Here is a 27,171-nt window from a genome sequence, read left to right on the forward strand (position 1 = left end):
TTGCACCCCCTCACTTTCAATCTGGGGTGTCTTTGGGTCTAAAATGAGTCTCCTGCAGACAGCTTATCGATGGGTCTTGTTTTTTTATCCAATCTGATACCCGTGTCTTTTGATTGGGGCATTGAGCCCATTTACATTCAGGGTAACTACTGAAAGATATGAATTTAGTGCCATTGTATTGCCTGTAAGGTGACTGTTACTGTATATTGTCTGTGTTCCTTTCTGGTCTGTGTTACTCTTAGGCTCTCTCTTTGCTTAGAGGATCCCTTTCATTATTTCTGGGAGGCTGGTTTTGTGTTTGCAAATTCCTTTAGTTTTGTTTGTCCTGGAAGCTTTTTATCTCTCCTTCTATTTTCAGTGACAGCCTAGCAGGATATAGTATTCTTGGTTGCATATTTTTCTCATTTAGTGCTCTAAATATATCATGCCAGTCCTTTCTGGCCTGCCAGGTCTCTGTGGATAGGTCTGTTGCCAATCTAATGTTTCTACCATTGTAGGTTACATATCTCTTCTCCCGAGCTGCTTTCAGGATTTTCTCTTTGTCTCTGAGACTCGTAAGTTTTACTATTAGATGTCGGGGTGTTGACCTATTTTTATTGATTTTGAGAGGGGTTCTCTGTGCCTCCTGGATTTTGATGCCTGTTTCCTTCCCCAAATTAGGGAAGTTCTCTGCTATGATTTATTCCAATATACATTCTGCCCCTCTCTCTTTCTTCTTCTTCTGGGATCCCAATTATTCTAATGTTGTTTCATCTTATGGTATCACTTATCTCTCGAATTCTGCCCTCGTGATCCAGTAGTTGTTTCTCTCTCTTTTTCTCACCTATTTTCCATCATTTGATCTTTTATATCACTTATTCTCTCTTCTGCCTCATTTATCCTAGCAGTTAGAGCCTCCATTTTTTATTGCACCTCATTAATAGCCTTTTTGATTTCAACTTGTTTAGATTTTAGTTATTTCTCCAGTAAGGGTTTCCTCTAATAACTTCCATGGTTTTTTCAAGCCCAGCTAGTATCTTTAAAATCATCATTCTGAACTCTAGTTCCGACACCTTACTAATGTCCATATTGATTAGGTCCCTGGCAATTGGTACTGCCTCTTGTACTTTTTGTTGAGGTGATTTTTTCCATCTTGTCATTTTGTCCAGAGAATAGATGAATGAGAGAACCAAATGTAACAGGGTAACAACGTCCCCAGAAAACAAACACTAAACAAATCAGAAAAGACCTTCTAGAAAGTGGTCACTTTTCTGTTCAGAGAGTTGTTGCTATTCTTTTCTTCGATCTCCTTTTGAGTTCATAGGTGTTTAGAATGGTTTGATCCTATCCAGCTGAATTCCTGGGACCAGACGAAATCCAGGTCTCCTACTCCTCGGCCAACTTGCTTCTCCCTCTCTAGATAAAAGTCTTGATAAAGAAAAATAAAGTGAGAAGATCACTCTGGCAGATATTCAAGCCTACTATATAGCTACAGTAATCAGGTAGTATTGGTAGAGGGAGAGACATGTGGATCAATGAAACAGAATAGAGGGGCGCCTGGGTGGATCAGTCATTAGGCATCTGCCTTTGGCTCAGGTCGTGATCCCAGGGTCCTGAGATCAAGCCCCGCATCAGGCTCCTTGCCCAGCGGGGAGCCTGCTTCTCCCTCTCCCCCTCCCCGTGCTTGTGTTCCCTCTCTGTGTCTCTGTCAAATAAATAAATAAAATCTTTAAAAAAAGAAACAGAAGAGAGAACCCAGAAATCGACCCATGCAATTATGGTCAACTGACTCTTTACAAAGGTGCATAAACAATTCAATGAAGTAAGGTAGTCTTTTAAACAAATGTTAGAACAATTGGATACCAACAGGCAAAAAAAAAAAAAAAGCCTTGACGTAACCTCACATTTGATACAAAAATTAACCCCAACTGGATAGATTTTTAAGCAAGGTAGAGAGCCCTCAAGTCTTGACACCAAAATCACAACCCACCAAAAGAAAATCTGATAAAAAGAAAAACCAAACTGGAAGAATCACAACTCCAGATTTCAAGTTATACTACAAAGCTATGGTAATCAAAACAGTATGATACCAGCACAAAAACAGGCACATAAGTCAATGGAATAGAAAAGGAAACCCAGAAATAAACCCACATTTATATGGCCAGTTAATCTCCAACAAAGGAGGAATGAATACACAATGGGAAGACGTCCTCTTCAACAAATAGTGTTGGAAAAACTGGACAGCTACATGGAAAAGAATGAAACTGGACCACTTTCTTACATCATATACAAAAATAAATTCCAAATGGATTAAAGAACTAAATGTGACGGGACGCCTGGGTGGCTCAGTCGGTTAAGCGTCTGCCTTCGGCTCAGGTCATGATCCCAGGGTCCTGGGATCGAGTCCCGCATCGGGCTCCCTGCTCCGCAGGGAGCCTGCTTCTCCCTCTGCCTCTGTCTCTCTCTCTGTCTCTCATGAATAAATAAATAAAATCTTTAAAAAAAAATACTAAATGTGAGACCTCAAACTATAAAAATTCTAGAAGAGGGGCGCCTGGGTGGCTCATTGGGCTAATCGTCTGCCTCCGACTTAGGTCATGATCCCAGGGTCCTGGGATCAAGCCCCACATCGGGCTCCCTAGTCAGCAGAGTCCGCTTCTACCTCTCCCCCTGCCTGCCATTCCCCTTATTTGTGCTGTCAAATGAATAAATAAAATCCTTTAAAAATAGTAATAAATAAAAATTCTAAAAGAGAGAAGAGACAGTAATTTCTCTGACACTGGACATAGCAACTTTTTTCTAGATATGTCTCCTGAGGCAAAGTAAGCAAAAGTAAAAATAAACTATTGGGACTTCACCAAAATAAAAAACTTCTACACAGCAAAGGAAACAACCTACAAAACTAAAAGACAACATACTGAATGGGAGAATTTATTTGTAAATGACATCTCTGATAAAGAGTTAGAATCCAAAGTACATAAAGAACTTATACAACTCAACACCCAGATAACAAATAATCTAATTAAAAACGGGCAGAAGACATGAACAGACATTTCGCAAAGAAAACGTACGGATGGCCAACAGACACGTGAAAGGATGCTCAACATCACTAATCATCAGGGAAATGCAAATCAAAACCACCATGAGATACCACTGCACACCTGTCAGAATGGCTAAAATCAAAACAAAAGAAACAAGTGTTGGAGAGGATGTGAAGAAAAGGGAACCCTCGTGCACTGTTGGTAGGAATTCACACTGGTACAGATACTGTGGAAGACAGTATGGAGGTTAACAACGGAACTACCCTATGATCCAGTAATCTCACTACTGGGTATTTACCCAAAAATACTAATTCAAAGGGATACATGCACCCCTACATTTATTGCAGCATTGTTTACAATAGCCAAATTATGGCAGCAGCCCAAGTGTCCATCAATAAATGAATGGCTAAAGAAAATGTGGTATATATACACAACAGAATATTACTCAGCCACAAAAAAGAATGAAACCTTGCCATTTGCAATGATGTGGATGAGCCAGAGAGTATTAGGCGAAGTGAAATAAGTCAGCAGGAGAAAGATATATACCATATGATTTCACTCATATGTGGAATTTGAGAAACTAATGAGCAAAGGGGGAAAAAACGGAGGGAAGATACAAACCAAGAAATAGACTTAACTACAGAGAACAAACTGATAGTTACCAGTGGGTGGGGGGATGGATGAAACAGGTGATGGGGATTAAAGGGTACACTTATGATGGGCACTGAGTAATGTATAGAACTGTTAAATCACTATATTGTAAACCTGAAACTAATATAAACTTGAAAGAACACATGATAAAATGGACCATATCAATATTAAAAATGTTTTCTCCTGGGGGAACCTGGGTGGCTTAGTTGGTTAAATACCTGCCTTCAGCTCAGGTCATAATCCCAGGGTACTGGGATCAAGCCCCAAATCAAGCTCCCTGCTCAGCAGGGAGCCTGCTTTTCCCTCTCCCCCTGCTTGTCCTCTCTCACGCTCTGTCAAATAAATAAATAAGATCTTAAAAACAATGTTTTCTCGCAAATGCCCATGTAAGGAAACAAAAAGATACCACTTGGGAGGAAATATCTGCAAACCACCTATCTAATAAAGGAGTAGGATCCAGAATATAAAAAACTCTCACAACTGGACAGTAAAAGTACCAAAAAATTGAATTAGAAAAAGGGAAAAAGACAAAACTTACCATGAAGGATGACATACCGATGGCAAATAAGCACATGAAAAGATGTTCAACATCATTAGCCATTAGGGAAATGCCAACAAAAAGCAAAATGAAATAGCACTACATACCAACAGTATGGCTAAAAATTAATGACAATACCAAATGCTGATAAGGATGTAGAGAAAATGGATTCCTCAACACATGGGTGGAGGGAATATAAAAGGGTACAGCCACTCTGGAGAATAGAATGGTAGTTTCTTATCAAACCAAAGATGTAATTTCCACACACACTCCCAACTGCACTCCTGAGTAATTATTCCAGGGAACTTACATTCACCCAACAACCTGTACACAAATGTTCATGGTAGTTTTGTAATAGCTAAATCTGGAAACAACCCAAATGCTCTTCAAAGGGCTACTGGTGAAGCACTGTGACATGGTCGTGCCATGGAATGGTACTCAGCAAGAAATGGAAAAAGACTATTGACTCATGCAACAACTTGGATGAATCTCCAGGGAATATACTGAGCAAAAAAAGACAATTTCAAAAAGTCACATACTGTATGATTTATTTACATAGCATTTTTAAAATGAGAAAATTTTAGAAATGTAGAACTGATTAGTGGGTGCCAGGGGTTAGGGACTGTGGAGAGAGTGATGGTGGGTGTGGCTATAAAAGGATAATACAAGCGATCCTCATGATGATGGAAGTATCCGGTATCTTTTTTTTTTTTTTTTAAAGATTTTATTTATTTGAGAGAGAGAGAATGAGAGAGAACACATGAGAGGGGATAGGGTCAGAGGGCAAAGCAGACTCCCTGCCGAGCAGGGAGCCCGATGCGGGACTCGATCCAGGGACTCCAGGATCATGACCTGAGCCGAAGGCAGTCGCTTAACCAACTGAGCCACCCAGGCGCCCGGAAGTATCCGGTATCTTGACTGTAATGCTGGATACATGAAACCACCATGTGCTTCTACTATATAAAACTAAATACACACATAAATAAATAAAAGTAAAATGAGAGAAATTTGAAGATAGGCAGATTTTACCAATGTCAATATCCTGGTTGCAATACTGTACTATAGTTTTACAAAATGTGACCACTGCAGGAAATAGGCAAGGATTACAGAAGTTCCTTCTGTATTATTTCTTATAACTGCATATGAATCTTCAGTTACCATGAGAATGTCAGTTAAAAATAAAACTAATTCTTTTTTTATAGTTTAGCATAGTATAAAATATGATTTTTATTTTTTTTCCACGTCCTCAAGCAGGCACCTTTTTATTATGTTATGTTAGTCACCATACATCATTAGTTTTTTTTTTTTAAAGATAAATTTTTAGGCAATCTTTTTTTTTTTAAGATTTTATTTATTTATTTGACAGAGAGAGACACAGCGAGAGAGGGAACACAAGCAGGGGGAGCGGGAGAGGGAGAAGCAGGCTTCCTGCTGAGCAGAGAGCCCGATGCGGGGCTCGATCCCAGGACCCTGGGATCATGAGCTGAGCCGAAGGCAGATGCTTAATGACTGAGCCACCCAGGCGCCCCTACATCATTAGTTTTTGATGTAGTGTTCCATGATTCATTGTTTGCATATAACACCCAGTGCTCCATTCAATACCTGCCCTCCTTAATACCCATCACTGGGCTAACCCATCCGCCCACCCCTATCCTCTCTAAAACCCTCAGTTTGTTTCTCAGAGTCCATAGTCTCTCATGGTTCGTCTCCCCCTCTGATTTCCCCCCCTTCATTTTTTCCTTCCTACTACTTTTTTTTTTTTTTTAACATATAATGTATTATTTGTTTCAGAGGTACAGGTCTGTGATTCATCAGTCTTACACAACTCACAGCGCTCACTATAGCACATACCCTCCCCAGTTTCCATCACCCAGCTACCCCATCCCTCCCATCCCCCACCACTCCAGCAACCCTGTTTGTTTCCTGAGATTAAGAATTCCTCATATCAGTGAGATCATACGATACTTGTCTTTCTCTGATTGACTTATTTCGCTTAGCATAATACCCTCTAGTTCCATCCACGTCGTTGCAAATGGCAAGATTTCATTTTTTTGATGGCTGCATAATATTCCATTGTATATATATACCACTTCTTCTTTATCCATTCATCTGTTGATGGACATCTTGGCTCTTTCCATATTTTGGCTATTGTGGACTTTGCTGCTATAAACATTGGGGTGCACATACCCCTCTGAATCACTACATTTGTATCTTTGGGTTAAATACCCAGTAGTGCTATAAACATTGGGGTGCACATACCCCTTTGAATCACTACATTTGTATCTTTGGGTTAAATACCCAGTAGTTCGTAGGGTAGCTCTATTTTCAACTTTTTGAGGAACCTCCATACTGTTTTCCAGAGCAGATGCACCAGCTTGCATTCCCACCAACAGTGTAGGAGGGTTCCCCGCTCTCTGCATCCTCTCCAACATCTGACATTTCCTGACTTGTTAATTTTAGCCATTCTGACTGGTGTGAGGTGGTATCTCATTGAGGTTTTGATTTGGATTTCCCTGATGCCGAGTGATATTGAGCACTTTTTCATGTGTCTGTTGGCCATTTGGATGTCTTCTTTGGACAAATGTCTGTTCATGTCTTCTGCCCATTTCTTGATTGGATTCTTTGTTCTTTGGGTGTTCAGTTTGATAAGTTCTTTATAGATTTTGGATACTAGCCCTTTATCTGATATGTCATTTGCAAATATCTTCTCCCATTCTGTCGGTTGTCTTTTGGTTTTGTTGACTGTTTCTTTGCTTGTGCAAAAGCTTTTTATCTTGATGGAGTCCCAATAGTTCATTTTTGCCCTTGATTCCCTTGCCTTTGGCGATGTTTCTAGGAAGAAGTTGCTGTGGCTGAGGTCGAAGAGGTTGCTGCCTGTGTTCTCCTCTAGGATTTTGGTGGATTCCTGTCTCACATTTAGGTCTTTCGTCCATTTTCAGTCTATTTTTGTGTGTGGTATAAGGAAATGATCCAGTTTCATTCTTCTGCATGTGGCTGTCCAAAAATAAAACTAATTCTACATGATCTTTTCCAGAAAATAAAAAAGAACACTTCCAGACCTATTTCATGAAGCTAGCATTACTCTGGTACTAAAACTGTCAAAGATTGTTCAGGAAAACTATGGACTAATATCCTTCATGAAAACAGACATAAAAATCTTCACCAAATATTAGCAAATGGAATCCAGCAATACAGAAAAATAATAATACACCATGACCAAATGTGATTTATCCCAAGAATGCCAGTCTTCTTCAATACTGCCATATACCACATTAAGAGAATAAAGAAGAAAACAACATGATCATATCAGTACATACAGAAAAATGATTTAACAAGATTCACACCCATATATGCATGATAAAACCATTCAGCAGGACAAGACATCCTCTCTCACAACTCTTGTTCAACATCATATTTGAAATCCTAGCCATTGTAATTATTAATAAGGCAGGAAAAAAGATAAAGACATACAGATTGGAGAGGAAGAAATAAAACTGTCAAAATTCACAGAGAGCATTATCATCTATGTAGAAAATCTTTTTTTTTTTTTAAGATTGTATTTATTTGACAGAGAGAGATGCAAGGAGAGAGGGAACACAAGCAGGGGGAGAGGGAGAGAGAGAAGCTGGCTTCCCGCCGAGCAGGGAGCCTGATGCGGGGCTGAGCCGAAGGCAGACGCTTAACGACTAAGCCACCCAAGCGCCTCTATGTAGAAAATCTTGACAGAATCTACAGACCACCTCCTAGCACTAGTAAGTGAATTTAGCTAGTTCACAGGATTAAGGTCAAAATACAAAACTCAACTTGCATATACCACCAATGAAAATACGGAAACAAAAAGTTACCACTTACGATTGCTCCCAAAATAAGTGAAATATTTAGGTATAAAGCTAAAAAAACAATCCTGTATACTGAAAATTATAACACCCTAACGAAACTATAAAAGAAAACCTAAATAAATATGCTGTGTTCACAGATTAAAGATGTTATCTGTCCCCAAATTTATCTATAGATTTAAAGTAATTCCAATAAAAATCTCAAATACAAACTGATTCTAAAATTTACATGCAAAGGAAAAGGAACTTCAATATTAAAAACAAGTCTGGGTAGGAGAGTCCAAGATGGCAGAGGAGTAGGAGACCTTAGTTTTGTCTGGTCCCTGGAATTCAGCTAGATGGTATCAAATCATTCTGAACACCTGCGAACTCAACAGGACATCTAAGAAAATAGCTGCAACTCTACAAATAGAAAAGCGACCACTTTCTGCAAGAATGACAAGATGGAAAAACTCACCTCAAAAAAGAGAATAACAGACAGTACTGACTGCCAGAGACCTAATCAGTATGGATGAATTAAGATGTCAGAACTAGAGTTCAAAATAACAATTATAAAGATACTAGCTGGGCTTGAAAAAAAAAAAGGATAGAAGACACTAGAGAATCCTTTTCTGGAGAAATAAAAGAACTAAAATCCAATCAAGTTGAAATAAAAAAGGCTACTAATGAGATGCAATCAAAAAATGGAGGCTTAACTGCTAGGATAAATGAGGCAGAAGAGAGAATTAGTGATATAGAAGACAAAATAATGGAGAACAAAGCAGCTGAGAAAAAGAGAGAGAAACAACTACTAAGTCCCAAGGGGAGAATTCGAGAGATAAGTGATACCATAAAGCAAAACAATATCAAAATAACTGGGATCCCAGAAGAGGAAAGGGGGTGGGCAGAAGGTACACTGGAGCAAATTATAGCTGAGAACTTCCCTAATGTGGGGAAGGACACAGGCATCCAAGTCCAGGAGGCACAAAGAACTCCCCTCAAAAATCAATAAAAATAGGTCAATACCCCAACATATAATAGTGAAACTTGCAAATCTCAGAGACAAAGAGAAAATCCTGAAAGCAGCTCAGGACAAGAGTTCCATAACCTACAAGGGTAGAAATATTAGACTGGCAGCAGACCTATCCACAAAGACCTGGCAGGCCAGAAAGGACTGGCATGATATATTCAGGGTGCTAAGTGAGAAAAATATGTAGCCAAGAATACTTTATCCAGGTAGGATGTCATTCAAAACAGAAGGAGAGATAAAAGGCTTCCAAGACAACCAGAAACAAAAAGAATTTGTGATCACTAAACCAGCCCTGCAACAAATATTAAAGGGGATCCTTTAAGCGAAGAGAAAGCCCAAAAGTAACATAGACCATAAAGAAACAAAGACAATATACAAAAAAAGTGACTTAACAGGTAATACAGTGGCACTAAATTCATATCTTCCAATAGTGACTCTGAATGTAAATGGGCAAAATGCCCCAATCAAAAGACTTGGGGGATCACAATGGATAAAAAAGGAAGACCCATCCATATGCTATCTGCAAGAGACTCATTTTAGACACAAAGACACCTCCAGATTGAAAGTGAGGGGGTGGAAAACCATTTATCATGCTAGTGGATAGCAAAAGAAAGCTGGAGTGGCCATCCTTATATCAGACAAACTAGATTTAAAACCAAAGACTGAAATAAGAGACGAGGAAGGACACTATATCATAATCAGAAGGTCTATCCAACAAGAAGATCTAACAATTGTAAATATTTATGCACCTAACATGGGAGCAGCCAATTACTAACAAAATTAAAGAAACACATCGATAATAATACAGTAATAGTAGGGGACTTTAACACCCCCCTCACTGAAATGGACAGATCATCTAAGCTGAAGATCAACAAGGAAACAAGGCTTTTGAATGACACACTGGACTAGATGGACTTCACAGGTATATTCAGGGAATTCTATCCTAAAGCAACAGAATACACATTCTTCTCGAGTGCACATGGAACATTCTACAGAATGGAAAACATACTGGGTCACAAATCAGGTCTCAACCGGTACCAAAAGAGTGAAATTATTCCCTGCATATTTTCAGACCACAGTGTTTTGAAACTGGAACTCAATCACAAGAGGAAAGTTGGAAAGAACTCAAATACATGGAGGCGAAAGAGCATCCTACTAAAGAATGAATGGGTCAACCAGGAAATTAATGAAGAATTAAAAAATTCACGGAAATAAATGAAAATGAAAACACAACTGTTCAAAACCTTTGGGACGCTGCAAAGGCGGTCCTAAGAGGGAAGTACATAGCAATACAAGCCTTTCTCAAGAAACAAGAAAGGTCTCCTCAAGTACACAACCTAACCTTACACCTAAAGTAGCTGGAGAAAGAAGAGCAAATAAAGCTTAAACCCAGCAGGAGAAGAGAATTAATAAAGATTAGAGCAGAAATCCATGAAACAGAAACCAAAAGAACAGAACAGATCAATGAAACTAGGAGCTGGTTCTGTGAAAGAATTAATAAGATCAATAAACCCCTCACCAGACTTACCAAAAAGAGAAATGACCCAAATTAATAAAATCATGAATGAAAGAGGAGAGATCACAACCAACATCAAAGAAATACAAACAATTACAAGAACATATTATGAGCAACTATATGCCAACAAATTAGGCAATCTGAAAGAAATGGATGCATTCCTAGAAACCTATAAACTACCAAAACGGAACCAGGAAGAAATGGAAAACCTGAACAGACCCATAATCAGCAAGGAAATTGAAGCAGTAACCAAAAATCTACCAACAAAGAAGAGTCCAGGGCCGGATGGCTTCCCAGGGCAATTCTACCAAACATTTAAAGAAGAATTAATGCCTATTCTTCTGAAACTATTCAAAAAAATAGAAATGGAAGGAAAACTTCCAAACTCATTCTACAAGGCCAGCATGACCTTGATTCCAAAACCAGACAAAGACCCCACTAAAAAGGAGAATTACAGACCAATATCCTTGATGAACATGGATGTAAAAATTCTCACCAAGATACTAGGCAGTAGGATCCAACAGTACATTAAAAGGATTATTCCACCACGACCAAGTGGGATTTATTCCTGGACTGCAAGGGTGGTTCAAAATCCACATATCAATCAATGTGATACATCACATTAATAAAAGGTTAAGAATCAAAGGATAAGATATCATCCTGTCAATAGATGCAGAAAAATCACTTGACAAAATACAGCATTCTTTCCTGATTAAAAAAAACCTTCCAGAATGTAGGGATAGAAGGAACATACCTCAACATCATAAAGGCCATATACAAAACACCCACAGCTAATATCATCCTCAATGGGGAAAAACTGAGAGCTTTTCCCCTAAGGTCAGGAACATGACAGGGATGTTCACTCTCACCACTGTTGTTCAACATAGTACTGAAGTCCTAGCCTCAGCAATCAGACAACAAAAAGAAATAAAAGACATCCAAATTGGCAAGGAAGAAGTCAAACTTTCACTCTTCACAGATGACATGATACTCTATTTAGAAAAATCGAAAGACTCCACCAAAAAATTGCTAGAACTAATACATGAATTCAGCAAATTCACAGGATAGAAAATCAACATACAGAAATCTGTTGCATTTCCATACACCAATAATGAAGCAGCAGAAAGAAAAATCAAGGAATTGATCCCATTTACAACTGCACCAAATACTATAAGATACCTAGGAATAAAACTAACCGGAGAGGTAAAAGATCTGTACTCTGAAAACTACAGAACACTTATGAAAGAAACTGAGGATGACACCAAAAAAAATGGAAAAACATTCCATGCTCATGGATTGGAAGAACAAATACTGTTAAAATGTCTATGCTACCCAAAGCAGTCTGCACATACAATGCAATCCTTATCAAAATAACACCAGTATTTTTTCACAGAGCTATAACAAAGAATTCTAAAATTTGTATGGAACCAGAAAAGACCCCAAACAGTCAAAGGAATGTTGAAAAAGAAAAGCAAAGCTGGAGGCATCACAATTCCAGACTTCAAGCTGGATTATAAAGCTATAATCAACAAGACAGTATGGTACTGGCATAAAAACAGACACATAGATCAAAGGAATAGAATAAAGAACCCAGAAACAGACCCTCAAGTCTATGGTCAACTAATCTTCAACAAAGCAGAAAAGACTATCCAATGGAAAAAAGAGTCTCTTCAAACAAATGGTGTTTGGAAAACTGGACAGCAACATGCAGAAGAATGAAACTGGACTACTCTCTTACACCATACACAAAAAGAAATGCAAAATGGATGAAAGACCTAAATGTGAGACAGGAATCCATCAAAATCCTAGAGGAGAGCACAGGAAGAAACCTCTTTGACCTTGGCCGTAGCAACTTCTTACTAGACACATCTCTAAAGGCAAGGGAAACAAAGGCAAAAATGAACTAATTGGGACTTCATCAAGATAAAAAGCTTCTGCACAGCAAAGGAAACAATCAACAAAACAGAATGGGAGCAGATTGTTGCAAATGACTATCAGATAAAGGGCTAGTATCCAAAATCCATAAAGAACTTATCAAACTCAACACCTAAAAAATAAATAATCCAGTTAAGAAATGGACAGAAAACATGAACAGACATTTCTCCAAAAAAGACATCCAAATGGCCAACAGACACATGAAAAGATCAGGGAAATACATATCAAAACCACAATGAGATACCACCTCACACCTGTCAGAATGGCTAAAATTAATTCAGGAAACAAAAGATGTCGGTGAGGAAGCAAAGAAAGGAGAACCCTCTTGCAATGTTGGTGGAAATGCAAAGTGATGCAGCCACTCTGGAGAACAGTAGAGAGGTTCCTCAAAAAGTTGAAAATAGAACTACCCTATGATCCAGCAATTGCACTGCTAGGTATTTATCCAAGGATAGAAACACTGTGATTTGAAAGGGCACATGCACCCCAATGTTATAGCAGCACTATGAACAATAGCCAAATTATGGAAAGGGCCCAAATGTCCACTGACTCATGAATGGACGAAAAAGATGTGGTATATATAAATATATGTGATGGAATATTACTCAGCCATCAAAAAGAATGAAATCTTGCCATTTGCGATGACATGGATGGAACTAGAGGGTACTGTGCTAAGTGAAATAAATCAGAGAAAGACAAATACCATATGATTTCACTCGTATGTGGAATTTAAGAAACAAAACAGATGAACATAGGTGAAGGGAAGGAAAAATAAGATAAAAACAGAGAGGGAGACAAACCGTAAGAGACTCTTAACTACAGAGAACAAAGTGAGTGTTGCTGGAGGGAGGTGGGTGGGGGGATGGGCTAAATGGGTGATGGGCATTAAGGAGGGCACATGATGTAATGAGCACTGGCTGTTACATGCAACTATGAATCACTGAACTCTACCTCTGAAACTAATAATATTCTATATGTTAATCAACTGAATTTAAATAAAGTCTTGGAAGAAAAATGAATATTAAAAACAAATTTGAGAAAGAAGAATAGAGCAGAAGGAATCATACTACCTGATTTTAAGAGGTATCATAAAGCTACCATAATCAAGACAGTGTGCTATTGAAAAAACAGGTAGATCAATGGAGCACAATACAGAGTCTAGAAATAGACACACACAAATGTAGACAATTGATTTTTGGCAAGTTTGCAAAGGCTATTCAATGGAGAAAGCATCGTCTTTTCAAAACTGATGCTAAAACAACTGGACATCTACATGCAACAAAATTAACATTGACCTAAACCTCACATCTTATACTAAAATTAACTCAAGATGTCTTGACACTGAAAACATTGTACATAAAAAAAAAAAAAACCTGATAAACTGGAATTTCTCAAAATTAAAACTTTTGCAGTATGAAAAACACTATTAAGAGAATGTAAGACATGCTACAAGTAGGAGAATACATTTGAAAATCACATATCTGACAAAGCACTAGTATTGAGAATATTTAAAGCACTCTCAAAATCTACTAGCAAGAAAACAAACAACCCAACAAACACATGGGCAAAAGACTTGGACATTTCTCAAAGAAGTATGTATATGGATGGCAAGTAAGCACACAAAAAGATGTTCAACAACAGTCATTAGGGAAATGCAAATTAAAATCACACTGTGATACCACTACATATCTATATGAATGGCTAAAAATGAACATCATTGATAATACCTAGTGCTGGCAAGATAAGAAACAACTAGAACAATTTGGCCTGCACTTACCACATTACTCCTGATTACATTTATACAGAAATCTGTACATGAATATTTATGGAGGCTCTACTCATAATTACTCAAAACTGGAAACAACCCAAGTATCCTTCAATGGGTGAGAATGGATATATATATTAAGGTACATCCATACAATAAACTACCACTCATCCATCAAAAGGAACAGACTATTGACATAGGCAATAATTTGGATGAATCCCAAAGGTATTATGCTGAATGAAAGAAGCTAGTCTCAAAAAACTATATGCACATTCTATGACTATTTATAGGACACTCCAGAAAAGGTAAATCTACAGTGATAGAAAACAAATCAACAGTTGCTAAGAGTTGAGGACGTGGGAAGACTATGATTACAGAGTGGTAGCACCAGGGAGGTTTTTCAGGTGATGGAACCATCCTGCATCCTGATTACAATGATGGTTACACAAATCTATGCATGTTTTAAAGCTGCTAAGAACAATACACCAGAGATCATAGGGGAAGGGAGGGAAAAATGAAACAAGACAAAACCAGAGAGGGAGACAAACCATAAGAGACTCTTAATCTCAGGAAACAAACTGAGGGTTGCTGGAGTGGTGGGGGGTGGGAGGGATGGGGGTGCTGGGTGATGGACACTGGGGAGGGTATGTGCTACGGTGAGTGCTGTGAATTGTGTAAGACTGATGAATCACAGACCTGTACCCCTGAAACAAATAATACATTATAAGTTAACTAAAAAAAAAAAGAACAACACACCAGAAGAAAGTCAATTTTACTCTGGTAATTTAAAAAGAAAGAAATACTAACACTAGAGAAAACAAAAGTCATTCAGGAAGGAAAAAGTTGCCGCAGCATACTACCTGTCGATAGCATTTATGGTTATAATGTAAATACTGAATGGTGATCTAATGGAAAGGGTGGTACAATGACATTAGTAAGATGGGGGACCGGGGACAAAAAGGATACATGTGTGTGTGGTGGGGCAAAGGGATGAAGAGAGAAGTAAACCTTCCTCTTTCCCAGAGGGACGTAAAACTGAAAACTCAGGAAATAACAACATACGCATGTTATATAGTGAAACACACAGAGGTAAATCGCAAAAGCAGCCCCTGAAAGAGATGAAAATGGTTGCCCTGTGAAATACAAAATGTAGAGGAAGGGGTTATGGGGCACTCTAAGCTATATGTACATAAACATTAGGTTAAAATAAAAATAAAATACATCCTCTGAAAAAGCTGTCAATATTTTTCCTGTTGTGTTCTGATATTGTATCTCAGTACTAGTTTCTAATCACCACATAATTCTTGAAGACTGCCCGAAGCAACGAGATAGAAACTAACACATCAAAGCCAGATAATGCCTTCCATTTTTTGTGATCAAGGCTATGTTGCTTCAACTTTGGTGTTAGTGACTGCTGAAGAGAAAATGTAATCCATCTGTGAAAGATTCTCTGATGGCAGTAAAAGCAGAATTTAAAGAGCTATTTTATTCCCGTCCCCTTCACTTATGAATTAAGTATATGAATTACATTTTTAAAAAACTCTTTCCTTCTCCTACCTCATTTTCTTCCTTCAGATCCTTTAGCTCTGGGATGGACCACTTTGGATCTTCTTCACAGCGCTTATCTTGGGTTTTCAAAGAATTGAATTCAGAATCCTTTAATGGCTCCTTTAATTCAGATTTAAGGTGAGTGAAAGCCTTTTCATCATTAATATCTTGCTAGTAGATATGAAAGAGAAATTATTTTATTTTCCGTATTAATGCTGTTTCTAAAATCTGCATGCCTATACATTCTGGGAGGAATTTTTCACTATGGTTCATACGGATGCTACATTATTTTCTAACTTTATCCGTGACCCCACATCTTCCTATCCTGCTAAACCAGTTCAAGCCAACAAACATTTACTGAGCACACATTATGAAATGTGTACAGGGTAGCTCTGTGGATATAAAGATGAATGCAGGGGTCCCTGGGTGGCTCAGTAGTTAAGCGGCTGCCTTCGGCTCAGGTCATGATCCCAGGGTCCCAGGATCGAGCCCCGCATCGTGCTCCCTGCTCCGCGGGAAGCCTGCTTCTCCCTCTCCCACTCCCCCTGCTTGTGTTCCCTCTCTTGCTGTGTCTCTGTCAAATAAATAAATAAAATCTTAAAAAAAAAAAAAAATGAATGCAGCATGTTGCAGCCCTAAAGGAACTCAAAATATAGCAGGAAGACACACAATCAGATAATCACTGTACAACCTTCAGTGTAGAGCCATCACAGAGATATGACCAAAATATTGCTGGAGAGGAAGATGCCTTAAGAAGATGCCTTAAAAAGTTGCAATGAAGGAGGTAACACAAACTGCTGGATGCTTAAAAGAAGAGTAGGAATTACAGAGAACGGAGTATATAGAGGTAGGGAGTGGATGGGTAAGTGTGTATGTGTATGAAGCCCATGGGATACAGGCTGCGGTGGGATACAAGAATTTTAAGTCTTATCTCTTTTGCAGAAACGATGGCTTTGTTTCATTTTTGAGACTGAACTATGATTGTTTGAACACATAACACAGTGATGATAAGATATTCTAAAAATTGTAAAGGTTGTACTCAAATCACTATTTAAGAATCAGAAAATATAATTGTTCCAATCAAGTAATAATGATTAAGAAAAATTCAGGCTTCAGAAAGTGTTACGGGCCAAAGGAGCCTAATTAATTTTAACATAAACTAGAAATCTAACATCCTTATATTGTTTCAAACATGCAGCAGTAAACATTCATACCTACTTTTCAGAACAGGTTAATCTCCCAGTGGTCAAACTGGCCTTCCCTTTTTATATAATAGTTAGCAAATATCTACTAAAAACGTAAGATCATCTCTACAATTTTATTTTACAAGTCAGATATATAAAACATATTTAAGCAAAATAAAATGTATTCAATGAAAATAAAAAGCCTTGCTGGGCCCAAAAATCACTTTGGCTCTCAACCGAACACATCCTATATTCTTAGCCCAGTACTTGTTGCATGACGATAGAAGACTCAGAGGACATGTTTATTTATTTGTTCAAAAATCATTTAAGTCCTTACTTGGTGCTTCATTTTACTTCTATCTAAAGCAGGAATACAAAAGTACCAACCTGGTAAAGTGATCGTAAAGATTAACTAGTACATGAAAGTGTTTAGAACAGTCCCTCCCATGTAGTGCAAGTTCAATAAATGTTGCTGTTATTTTTTTTTTAATTTTTATTATTACCTCTGTTGGCTGGAATAATATGTAACAGTAATAGTAGGAATAATAATATTGTTATTACCGTGAGTGGGAGTCACTGAAAGGCTTACAGAGAAAGTAAGAAATGAGAACACTGGAAGAATCTGAGGTAAGCAGAGCGAAGAAGAACAGCATTCGGGTTAGAGTAGGGGAAGTCACAACTGCACCAAGGCAGGAATGGAATTTAGTGTATGCGAGAAATCGTGCAGGAGAAAGTGTGATTGTAGCAAAGATTTAAACCAGCAAATAATGAGAGACAAGGTACTGTTACAATGGTTGCATAAAGTTCCCGAACTTTCCTAGGTTTGGAAAGCCTCAGTTTCCTCACCTATAAAATAAGGATAATTACGGCAACTGTATCACAGGCATTCTGTGAGGATTAAATAACATATTATGCTTATGGTGTTTTTCATAGTGCTTGGCATATAATAAGTACTCATTAAATGTTAACAATAATAAAAAGAATTATAATAATATTTACAAAAACCTCTCACCAGGGTAGATAATTCACTCTCCTTAGATTGTGGACTAATCTCTCGGTCTTCATTAAAATAGTGCTGCTGGGAAGGATAACCCAGTTCTGTCAGGACCACATCCTCTGGCCCTGCACTGGATTTGGTATATAAAGCTAAAGGGTTGAGTTCTCTGAAACCCTGGGATTAAAAAAGAAGGAAGGGTTTAATTACTTAGAGAAAAAGTGAAAAAGTTAGCACTTCATAATTTTCAAATGTTGTAGGAATGTATTATCTTCTAAAATTTAAAATTTTAGAAAATTTAAAACATTTTCCATATTGACAATTTTTCCTAGTCACAAAAATATCAACATCAAGATTAACAGTGATGCAGACATCACCATCAATATTTGCAAAACAAGAGTGTTGTCTTCTCTAAGAAGACCTCAAAGAACTGATTTGAGGTAAGACAGAATCTCAACTCAATTACTTAAAAGTATTCACACTCTCATCAGCCAAAGGTAGTTTTTTGTGGTCATTTGAAAATTAAGAGAGTGCTCTGCATTAAGAAGGCAGGCATCTCATAAATGTCTCTAAGATTAAAGAGTACATCAAATAACCTTCTCTATTAAATTATCTTACACCTCGAAGTGTTCAGAGTAAATAAAATATATTACAAAACACATCCAGACAGCTCCACCTTAGAAGGGACATTTTCTCGGCATACAATAGCATGGCCCTCCGTTCTCAAGACATGATGGAAATAGATGTCTTCATGTGAGGATGTATCACACAGAAAAATGTTAAGGATTCCGTCTACATATTCATCCACTACCCCCACTAATGGCTTCAAACCACACAACTTCTGGAACTGCAAAATAGCTCTGGACGTCCAATGTTCCTGAAATATAATCAAAACATGAGATTCAGACGATAAATTCAAACATGAATTATAGTAACCACATATAAAAATAAACTCCTGATGAACTAGAGATTTTCATAGAAAAATAAAACCATAAAAGTAGAGCGCTTGGGTGGCTCAGCTGGTTAAGCGAAGGCCTTCGGCTCAGGTCATGATCCTGGAGTCCCGGGATCGAGTCCTGCATCGGGCTCCCTGCTCAGCGGGGAATCTGCTTCTCCCTCTGACCCTATGCCCTCTTGTTCTCTCTCTCTCTCTCAGTCTCTCTCTCAAATAAATAAAATTTTTTTTTAATTTAAAAAAAAAAAACATAAAAGTGCTAGAATTATACACTGTAGGATATTTATGATTTGGGGATAAGTAAAGTCAGAATAAAGGAAAAATTATGAAAAATGTGATTATGGAAAAAACTTTATTATTTATGTGGTGAAAAACTTTCATTTTCAGAAATGACTAAGCTAAATTATTGGACTAATCCTTCTACAGAAACCACTAAAATTCTGGATAAAATATTTTTTAGGTATGTCCAAAAGCATCAAAGAACTGTCAAGAGAGTAACAAATTATCAGGAGAGAATTAAAGGGAAAGTGGGAAATATTTTGCCTTAAAAAGGAAAAGAGGGGCACCAGGACGGCTCAGTCGGTTAAGCGTCTGCCTTCAGCACAGGTCATGATCCCAGGGTCCTGGGATCAAGCCCCTCGGGCTTCCTGCTCAGCAGGGAGCCTGCTTCTCCCTCTGCCCCTCTCCCTGCTTGTGCTCGCTCTCTCTCTCTCAAATAAATAAAATCTTTAAAAAAAAAAAAAAAGGAAAAGAAATAAGCTAGCCTTCACGTGGATTTGCAGTTCAATTTTCACATCACCGGATAGTACACAAATCCTCAAGTTGTTCATTTAAATTAATGTGGTTCCAGACTGGGAGTATTCCTAGGTACCTGGCAGAAGCGAATGCAAATCTCTAGAGGTAGGCAATCTTAGCCCATATTATTCAAACATTCTTACAAATAATTTTTCAAAGACAATGAATAGTATGTAGGCAAAGATAAAAGGCATACAAAGAAACAACTAATTACAAGTAAGAACAAGGAGAAACAACATAAACAAACCAACCTTCAAAAACTTTCTAGACAATTATAAAGCAACTAAACTTACTACACTTAAAAACAAAAAAAGATTAATTTGAAAGCTTCTGCAGAGATCAGCAATCTATAAAAATTCATCTAGCAAAATTACAAAACAAAGAGAATTTTTAGAGAGTAAAAATACAATAACCAAAACTTAAAACCTAAAAGATTGATTCAGTAGCAGGTTAGACAGAATTAGAGAGTAAACCAGTAAAGTGGAAGATACCCAGAATGCAATATGGAGAGAGAGAAATATGTAAAATACAGAAAAATACAGAGTTTTAAAAATATGGAAGATAAATTGAGAAAGTTTAACATACTTTTAATTGTGGTCCCAGAAAAAGAGATGCAGAAACAGAGACAGAGGGAATATAAATATGAATAATGGGGGAAAAACAATAATAATTGAAGAGATAATGGCTGGGAATTTGCCAGATTTAACATAAAGTAACAAAGCACAGATAAAGGGAGTTCAAGGAACCACAAAGTATGATAAATAAGAATAAATCCACACATAAACATACTAAAACTGAAGACACAAGCCACAAACAGGAAATGCTAGAAACAGCTACAGACAAAAAGGACACTGCCTTCAAAGGAACATCCCATCAGACTGACAGCTGACTTCTCCAATACGGTAAGGGAGACCAGAAGCCACTATAATAATATCTTCAGTGCACTAAACATATTACCTGCCAACCTAAAATTCTAGTGAATGTATCTTCCAAAAAATAAAGGCAAAATTACGTGTCCAGGTAAACATGAGTTTGGCTATCAGCAAACCCTCACAAAATGAAATCTTAAAGGATACGTTCAAATAAAAGGAAAATGTTCTCAAGGGATTTGAGTGGCCAGAATGAAGAGCTAAGAAATTGAGAAATACATGACTAAATCTAAGTGAACATTATTTTATGTGGTCCATTTCTTGAGGGGTTTAAAACAACAATTATATAACAAAAATAGATTAGAAGAGGAAGTTAAAGAAGAAGGCATTCTAATGTCTTTGCATTGTTATTTACAACAAGTGTTGTATTTCCTAGAATAATCCCTAAAATAATAGAGTGTGTTAGTGGAATGATTAAAAAACTTCAAAATAATGCATGCAAGGTGACAAAAAGAAAGAACAGGTAAGCCAGTGATGTTTCACTAGGGCCACTGGGTTCTCCTAATGCCTGCAGAGTTTAGGAGTCATCTAAGGATTTGGGCAGATGGCAAGTCACTGATTTTGAAACACCAACTCTGTGGCTCCCTCCCTTCAAGTATTTCTCCCTTAACTCCTAGCTGTTCTGCCAGTCCCAAACAACGTCCTCTAACTCTTCAAGCCGGCAAGGCTATAGACAGGGGAGTGACCCCAGGATAGAAGCTGAAAATTTCCTGATCTTACCACCCTGCAGCTTGACTCCCAAGGGTAGATTTCTGCTTTTCTGCCTGCTTTGGATTTTGCCTATGGGAGTATTAGTCCCACCATGCTACTCTATTGTTACTCTGCCATTACCAAATGCGTTAACTACTTTTGAAACCAGAAAAAAGGACAAGAAGTTGAGATTCATTCATTCAGTTGAAGACCTTTATTAAGCACCTACAATGATGCAACCATTGATCCAGGCACTAGAGATACAGTGGTGAACAGACAATACCCCTCATCTCAGAAGCTTACACTGTGTGTGTGAACAAATAATTACAATAATACCAGATAACAGTGTTATAAAGATAAATTGCAATGAATGACTGAAGTGGAAGTGTGTACTTTAAATTGGCTGGTCAAGGAAGTCCTTCTTGGGAAATAACATTTGGGCTTAAATCTGAGTGACAAAAAGGGGCCAACCATGAGAATGCTTTGAACAAGCTACTCCAAGGAAGAGAGAGGGCAAAAGCCCTAAGGTCAGAAGCATTTCAGGAAGGAAATAAGAAAACAAAAAAAGATACAAAAATGGAAGCCATCCGGCTAATATGAGAATAATGAACACTGGCTCCAAGTGGGTCACAACTTTAGCCCTGAGCTTCCTCATGGAAGAAAAAAACCAAGGCTAAAATGCACCCTAACAAACAATCCCAAATACTGACTTGCACAAAGACTAACTGCATACATTATTTATATACTCAAAAATCAGAACAGATTGAATGTCTAACAATAAGAGGATAATCAATCTATGATATACATTTACCTAACAGATTACTATGAATTTATTAAAATTGAAAACAAGGTAACATAATTTATGCTGTAATAAGCTGAGTTAAGAATATAAAATAATATTACTCTTTTACATAATCCTGAAAACCCTACAAAAACTCTGACCCCCAACATCCAGTAAACTATACTGAAACACACATCAAAGTTCTAAATTGAATGTGTTTGAAAAGTAGAATAATAGTAATGTTTTTTTCTTTTTCTTCTGTACTGTGTTTTTCAGATAAATTTTTTTAAAGGAATAATCCGTGTAATATGCAAGCAACTGGTACGTTAAGAAAAATGTAGTATAGTAAGTGTGTACGGCATATATAATTAAGAGTTCTGGGGCGCCTGAGTGGTTCAGTGGGTTAATCATCTGCCTTTGGCTCAGGTCATGATCCCAGGGTCCTGGGATTGAGTCCCACATCAGGCTCCCTGCTCAGCAGGGAGCCTGCTTCTTCCTCTCCCTCTGCCTGTCACTCCCCCTGTGCATGCTCTCTCTCTCTCTCAAATAAATCTTAAAAAAAGAGTTCTGAGGGAAAAACACAAAGTTAGGTGCATGATATTCATAACTACATAAACAAATGTATCTAAATGGATGGAAATGCCTCCTGCATGCAAGCTGGTGCAGCCACTCTGGAAAACCATATGGAGGTTCCTCAAAAAGTTGAAAATAGAGCTACCCTATGACCCAGCAATTGCATTACTGGGTATTTACCCCAAAGATACAAATGCAGTGATCCGAAGGGGCACCTGCACCCCAATGTTTATAGCAGCAATGTCCACAATAGCCAAACTATGGAAAGAGCCTAGATGTCCATCAACTGTGAATGGATAACAAAGAAGTGGTATACACACACACACACACACACACACACACACACACACAGGAATATTATGCAGCCATCAAAAAATGAAATATTGCCATTTGCAACGACGTGGATCGAACTAGAGGGTATTATACTAAGCGAAATAAGTCAATCAGAGAAAAACAAGTATCATATGATCTCGCTGATATGAGGAATTGAGAAACAAGACAGAGGATCATAGGGGAAAGGAGGGAAAAATGAAACAAGACGAAACCAGAGAGGAAGACAAACCATAAGAGACTCTTAATCTCAGGAAACAAACTGAGGGTTGCTGGAGTGAGGGGGTGGGAGGGATGGGGTGACTGGGTGATAGACACTGGGGAGGGTATGTGCTATGGTGAGTGGTGTGAACTGTGTAAGACTGTTGAATCACAGACCTGTACCTCTGAAACAAATAACACAGTATATGTTAATTAAAAAAAATGCCTCTTGCTTCATCCCACTCCAGTCATCTCACACAACTATGTTACTAGAGAATTCTTTAAAAACATATAACTGAGTATGGTGGTCCCCTAGGTACGTCCTTTAGTTGCTCCCCAGCATCTAAAGGACAAGGTCCGGACTCCTGAACACGGATACGGATCCCCATTCAGGGTCCTGTCTGTTTCTCTCACATCACTTCCATCCACCAACTCCAGCTCATCTGCTGCCATGTAAGCAAACTGAGCCACTTATCATTTCTCAAATTTTAGATGTTTTATGTTACCCTCCCTTTGGCTGGAACAGCTTTCTTTTTTTTGTCTAGTCACAGTCCTAATCTTCCTTCGAAGTTCCACTCCAATGCCACCTCGACCACAGGGACATCCCTGACTACCCTCAACAGAGAAGTGCACTCCTCCTTCTGCACCTCTAGCATACCCCATAAATAGCTCTACAGCAAATACAACACAGCACACTGACTTCTGTCTCCACGTCTATCTTCCAGACTATCTACAGTGATTTCTCATCGTAGGGCTCATTCCATGTTTTATTTTTGTATCCTGAGATCCTAGAACTGTTCTAAGTATCAAACATTTGCTGATTAAATGGGGAACAAACATACCTCTACTGGTCTCACCCAAGCCAAAGAACAAGGGATAGCCTGAGCTGGAAGCTTTGTGTAGCAGCACCTGCAAGAGATGATCAAATACACAAATATGTAATCATATTTTTAAATGCATTTTATGGAATCTCTAATCCATTCTTTTTTTTTTTTTTTAAGATTTTATTTATTTTTTTGACAGAGAGACACAGTGAGAGAGGGAACACAAGCAGGGGGAGTAGGAGAGGGAGAAGCGGGCTTCCCGCTGAGCAGGGAGCCCGATGCGGGGCTCGATCCCAGGACCCTGAGATCATGACCTGAGCCGAAGGCAGACGCTTAACGACTGAGCCACCCAGGTGCCCCTCTAATCCATTCTTGATTTGAGCTAGTCACACCACTTGAGAGTATTTTATTCATGGATTTTTAAGTTAATGTCTTACACTTTGAAGCAATCTAAGAAGTAAAATCTTTAGACATAATAATCTTTGAAAACCATGCAATTAAAATAGAGGTAGGAACAAACCAACCCTCATGCTATATAAATGCAACTCTTAGCATGACCCAAAAAATCATTTTCTTAATTGAGAGACTGGAATTTAGTCTCATGGTCCATTCAGATTCATAATCATGTGAAAGAAGACATAAGAGACTATAATCTCCCTGTGAAACTAAGGAACCGTATGCCAAGTCCATTTGCACTAAGAACAAAGAGGGAAGGATGGAGTGAGGAAGGCAAGAGAAAAGGAAGAGTGATCCTAACTCCATGTGGCTTCAACGCAAGGATTCAAAACTTAAGAATAATTTAATAAGATTTGTTAACTCACTTGAGAAACCTCAGGGAGGACTTCTGAACAGTTCCAATATTTCCAAAGTCTGGGTAGAATACTTCAACTTCCTGCTTCCCAAGGACTCGATGGATAATGACCCGATACCACCACTTATCCTCAGAAATCCTTACACAACAGAGATGTCCTGGTTGGATGAAATACTCTGGCATGGAGTACCGATCAGAAACCAGCAGATTAGAATAGCAGCGCCTACAGAATTCCATAATAGAGGGAATCACATAGGGGAAGAAAATACCGAGATCATTTTTACTGATGTATCAAGAGCAAGAAAGTCTTGGCAAAAAGGAAAAGAATCCCCACTTTTTCTGATTTGTAAATGGTTATTACTATTATTTTCCTCTTTCTTATCCAAATCCCTTCTCTTCATCAATAAACTTCTTCAAATAGAAAGTCACACATTCATTTAAGCTCATACTCTCTAAACAAAATGTAATCCAACTTTATTCCTCAGCATTTCCTAAAATGGGCATTTTTAAGACATCAGTGGCCTGTTAATTCTCTGCAGCATGACCCTGACCCCGTCCTCTTTCAATCTCTATCCTAGTTTCCAAGACACTATTTTCTCCTAATTCTTCCCTGTCAATAATTGTTCCTATACTGGCTCTGTAATTGCCTTAAACGTCTGGGTTCTCTGGGCTCCTCTTTTTAGGAAGTATACAATAATAAAAGCTCAGGCTTTGGAGCCAATGACATGGGCTCAAATCCTGACTCCATCATTTACTAGCCATGTATCTTTGTCTTTCTGTGCTTCAGTTTACTTGTTGTGCATGGAGAGGATAATAAAACCTTAGTTCAAATATGTGAATGTTTGGCACAGAGTCCAAATACAGTAGGCACTCCTTAACTATTAATATTCTTGCTGTACACAGTACCATCTCCCCCATTTTCATGTCTTATACCACTATGGATAAACTGGTGATTCTCCACCTGGATCTTTAGACGCTGAATCGCTTCTGAACTTTGAAAATTTATTTCCAGCTATACAGAAAAGATGCTAGTTGTCCCCCAATTCTCATTCTCCTCTCTTCTTCCCCTAGTAAGAGAATCCCAAATTTTGCCTGAGTATATAGCCATTCAGATTTCCCAGGCTCCCTTGCATCTGGATGTGAATACTAAGCTCTGGGCAATGAGATGTGAGAAAAAGTAGAGTGTGCATGATTAGGATGGTAAATTTTATGTGTATTCTATCACAAAAAAAAAAGTCAAGTATAGGGGGGTGGGGGGATCGGTTAGCCTGGTGATGGGTATTAAAGAGGGCACGTACAGCATGGAGCGCTGGGTTATACACGAACAATGAATCATGGAACACTACATCAAAAACTAACGATGTAATGTATGGTGATTAACATAATAAAATTTTTAAAAATGAAAAAAAATAAGAAAATAAGTAAGAGTACATTTCTCCAGGGGGGGGGGAAGTCAAGTACAGAAATTCCAGCTCTTGTCTTTCAAGAAAATGGCATGCCTCCAACCTCCTACCTTCTTCTCTTTCTCCTTCCCACTGGCTGGAATGAGGAGCTGCTGGGTGTGGTGGCGAGCTACCTCCTGGACCATGAAGATGGGGGCAACACACTGTCTGCAACAGCAAGACAAGAAACACTTGCATCCCCAACACCATGGAGCTACCCTATTAGTCTGCAGTGTTTATATATGGACTACTAGGGGAAGAAGAAATCAACTTTTATCTTCTTTATGCTACTATGGCTAAGTTATGTCTTTGTAACAGTGGCTAAACCTAATCCTAACTAATATTGTCCACTCAACATTGTCAATTCCCTATACCTCATCGTCACCTTAGAGGCACCAGGTGCAAACTTCTAACCCCAGCTCAAACCTACCCAATCTCTAAAGTCAACACAGGTTTCCTATTCTCCCTTTCTCCCTTATCCTTCCCAAACCCATGCTTGTCACCAAGACCTGACAACTGTACTTTCCCAAATTCTCTCCAATTTCTCTCTCCCTTTCCACTCTCATGCTCTTACCAAGACTAGCATAGTAATGGATGCTCTCCTGTTCACTCCACCCACCTTCTGCACTGAAACCAGAGTTATCCTGAAATACAAACCTGCTGATGCCCCTACTTTCTAAAAACCTTCAGAGGCTCCTCGTTGTCCACAGAAGTCAGAATTCCTTCCCATGGTGTTCATACTCCAGCTCTTCCCTAGTATTCCAGTTTCACATTCAGTCACTGTCCACCCAAGCTCACGCAGTGGTGACCTCACTGCCCTATTTGTTGCTCCCAGAGCACAGCG

General features: G+C 38.4%; 1 protein-coding gene across 4 annotated transcripts in view; it reads right to left on the bottom strand.

Annotated features, from left to right (window-relative positions):
• The window catches only part of TDRD5 (tudor domain containing 5), a 101,128-nt gene that overhangs the window by 21,274 nt on the left and 52,683 nt on the right, over positions 1–27,171 (bottom strand). For 3 of the 4 annotated variants that reach the window (XM_021682601.1, XM_021682600.1, XM_021682599.1), the window contains exons 9-12: positions 24,896–25,108; positions 24,093–24,159; positions 18,673–18,873; positions 18,015–18,173 (exon numbers count right to left, since the gene is read on the bottom strand). In XM_021682601.1, coding sequence (XP_021538276.1) covers positions 18,015–18,173; positions 18,673–18,873; positions 24,093–24,159; positions 24,896–25,108 — 640 coding nt within the window. Of the gene's footprint in view, positions 1–15,827; positions 15,990–18,014; positions 18,174–18,672; positions 18,874–24,092; positions 24,160–24,895; positions 25,109–27,171 lie in introns of all 4 variants that reach the window. The other variant, XM_021682598.1, reaches the window with a different exon arrangement.

This window comes from Neomonachus schauinslandi, chromosome 6, assembly GCF_002201575.2.
Source record: "Neomonachus schauinslandi chromosome 6, ASM220157v2, whole genome shotgun sequence".
NCBI classification, from domain to species: domain Eukaryota; kingdom Metazoa; phylum Chordata; class Mammalia; order Carnivora; family Phocidae; genus Neomonachus; species Neomonachus schauinslandi.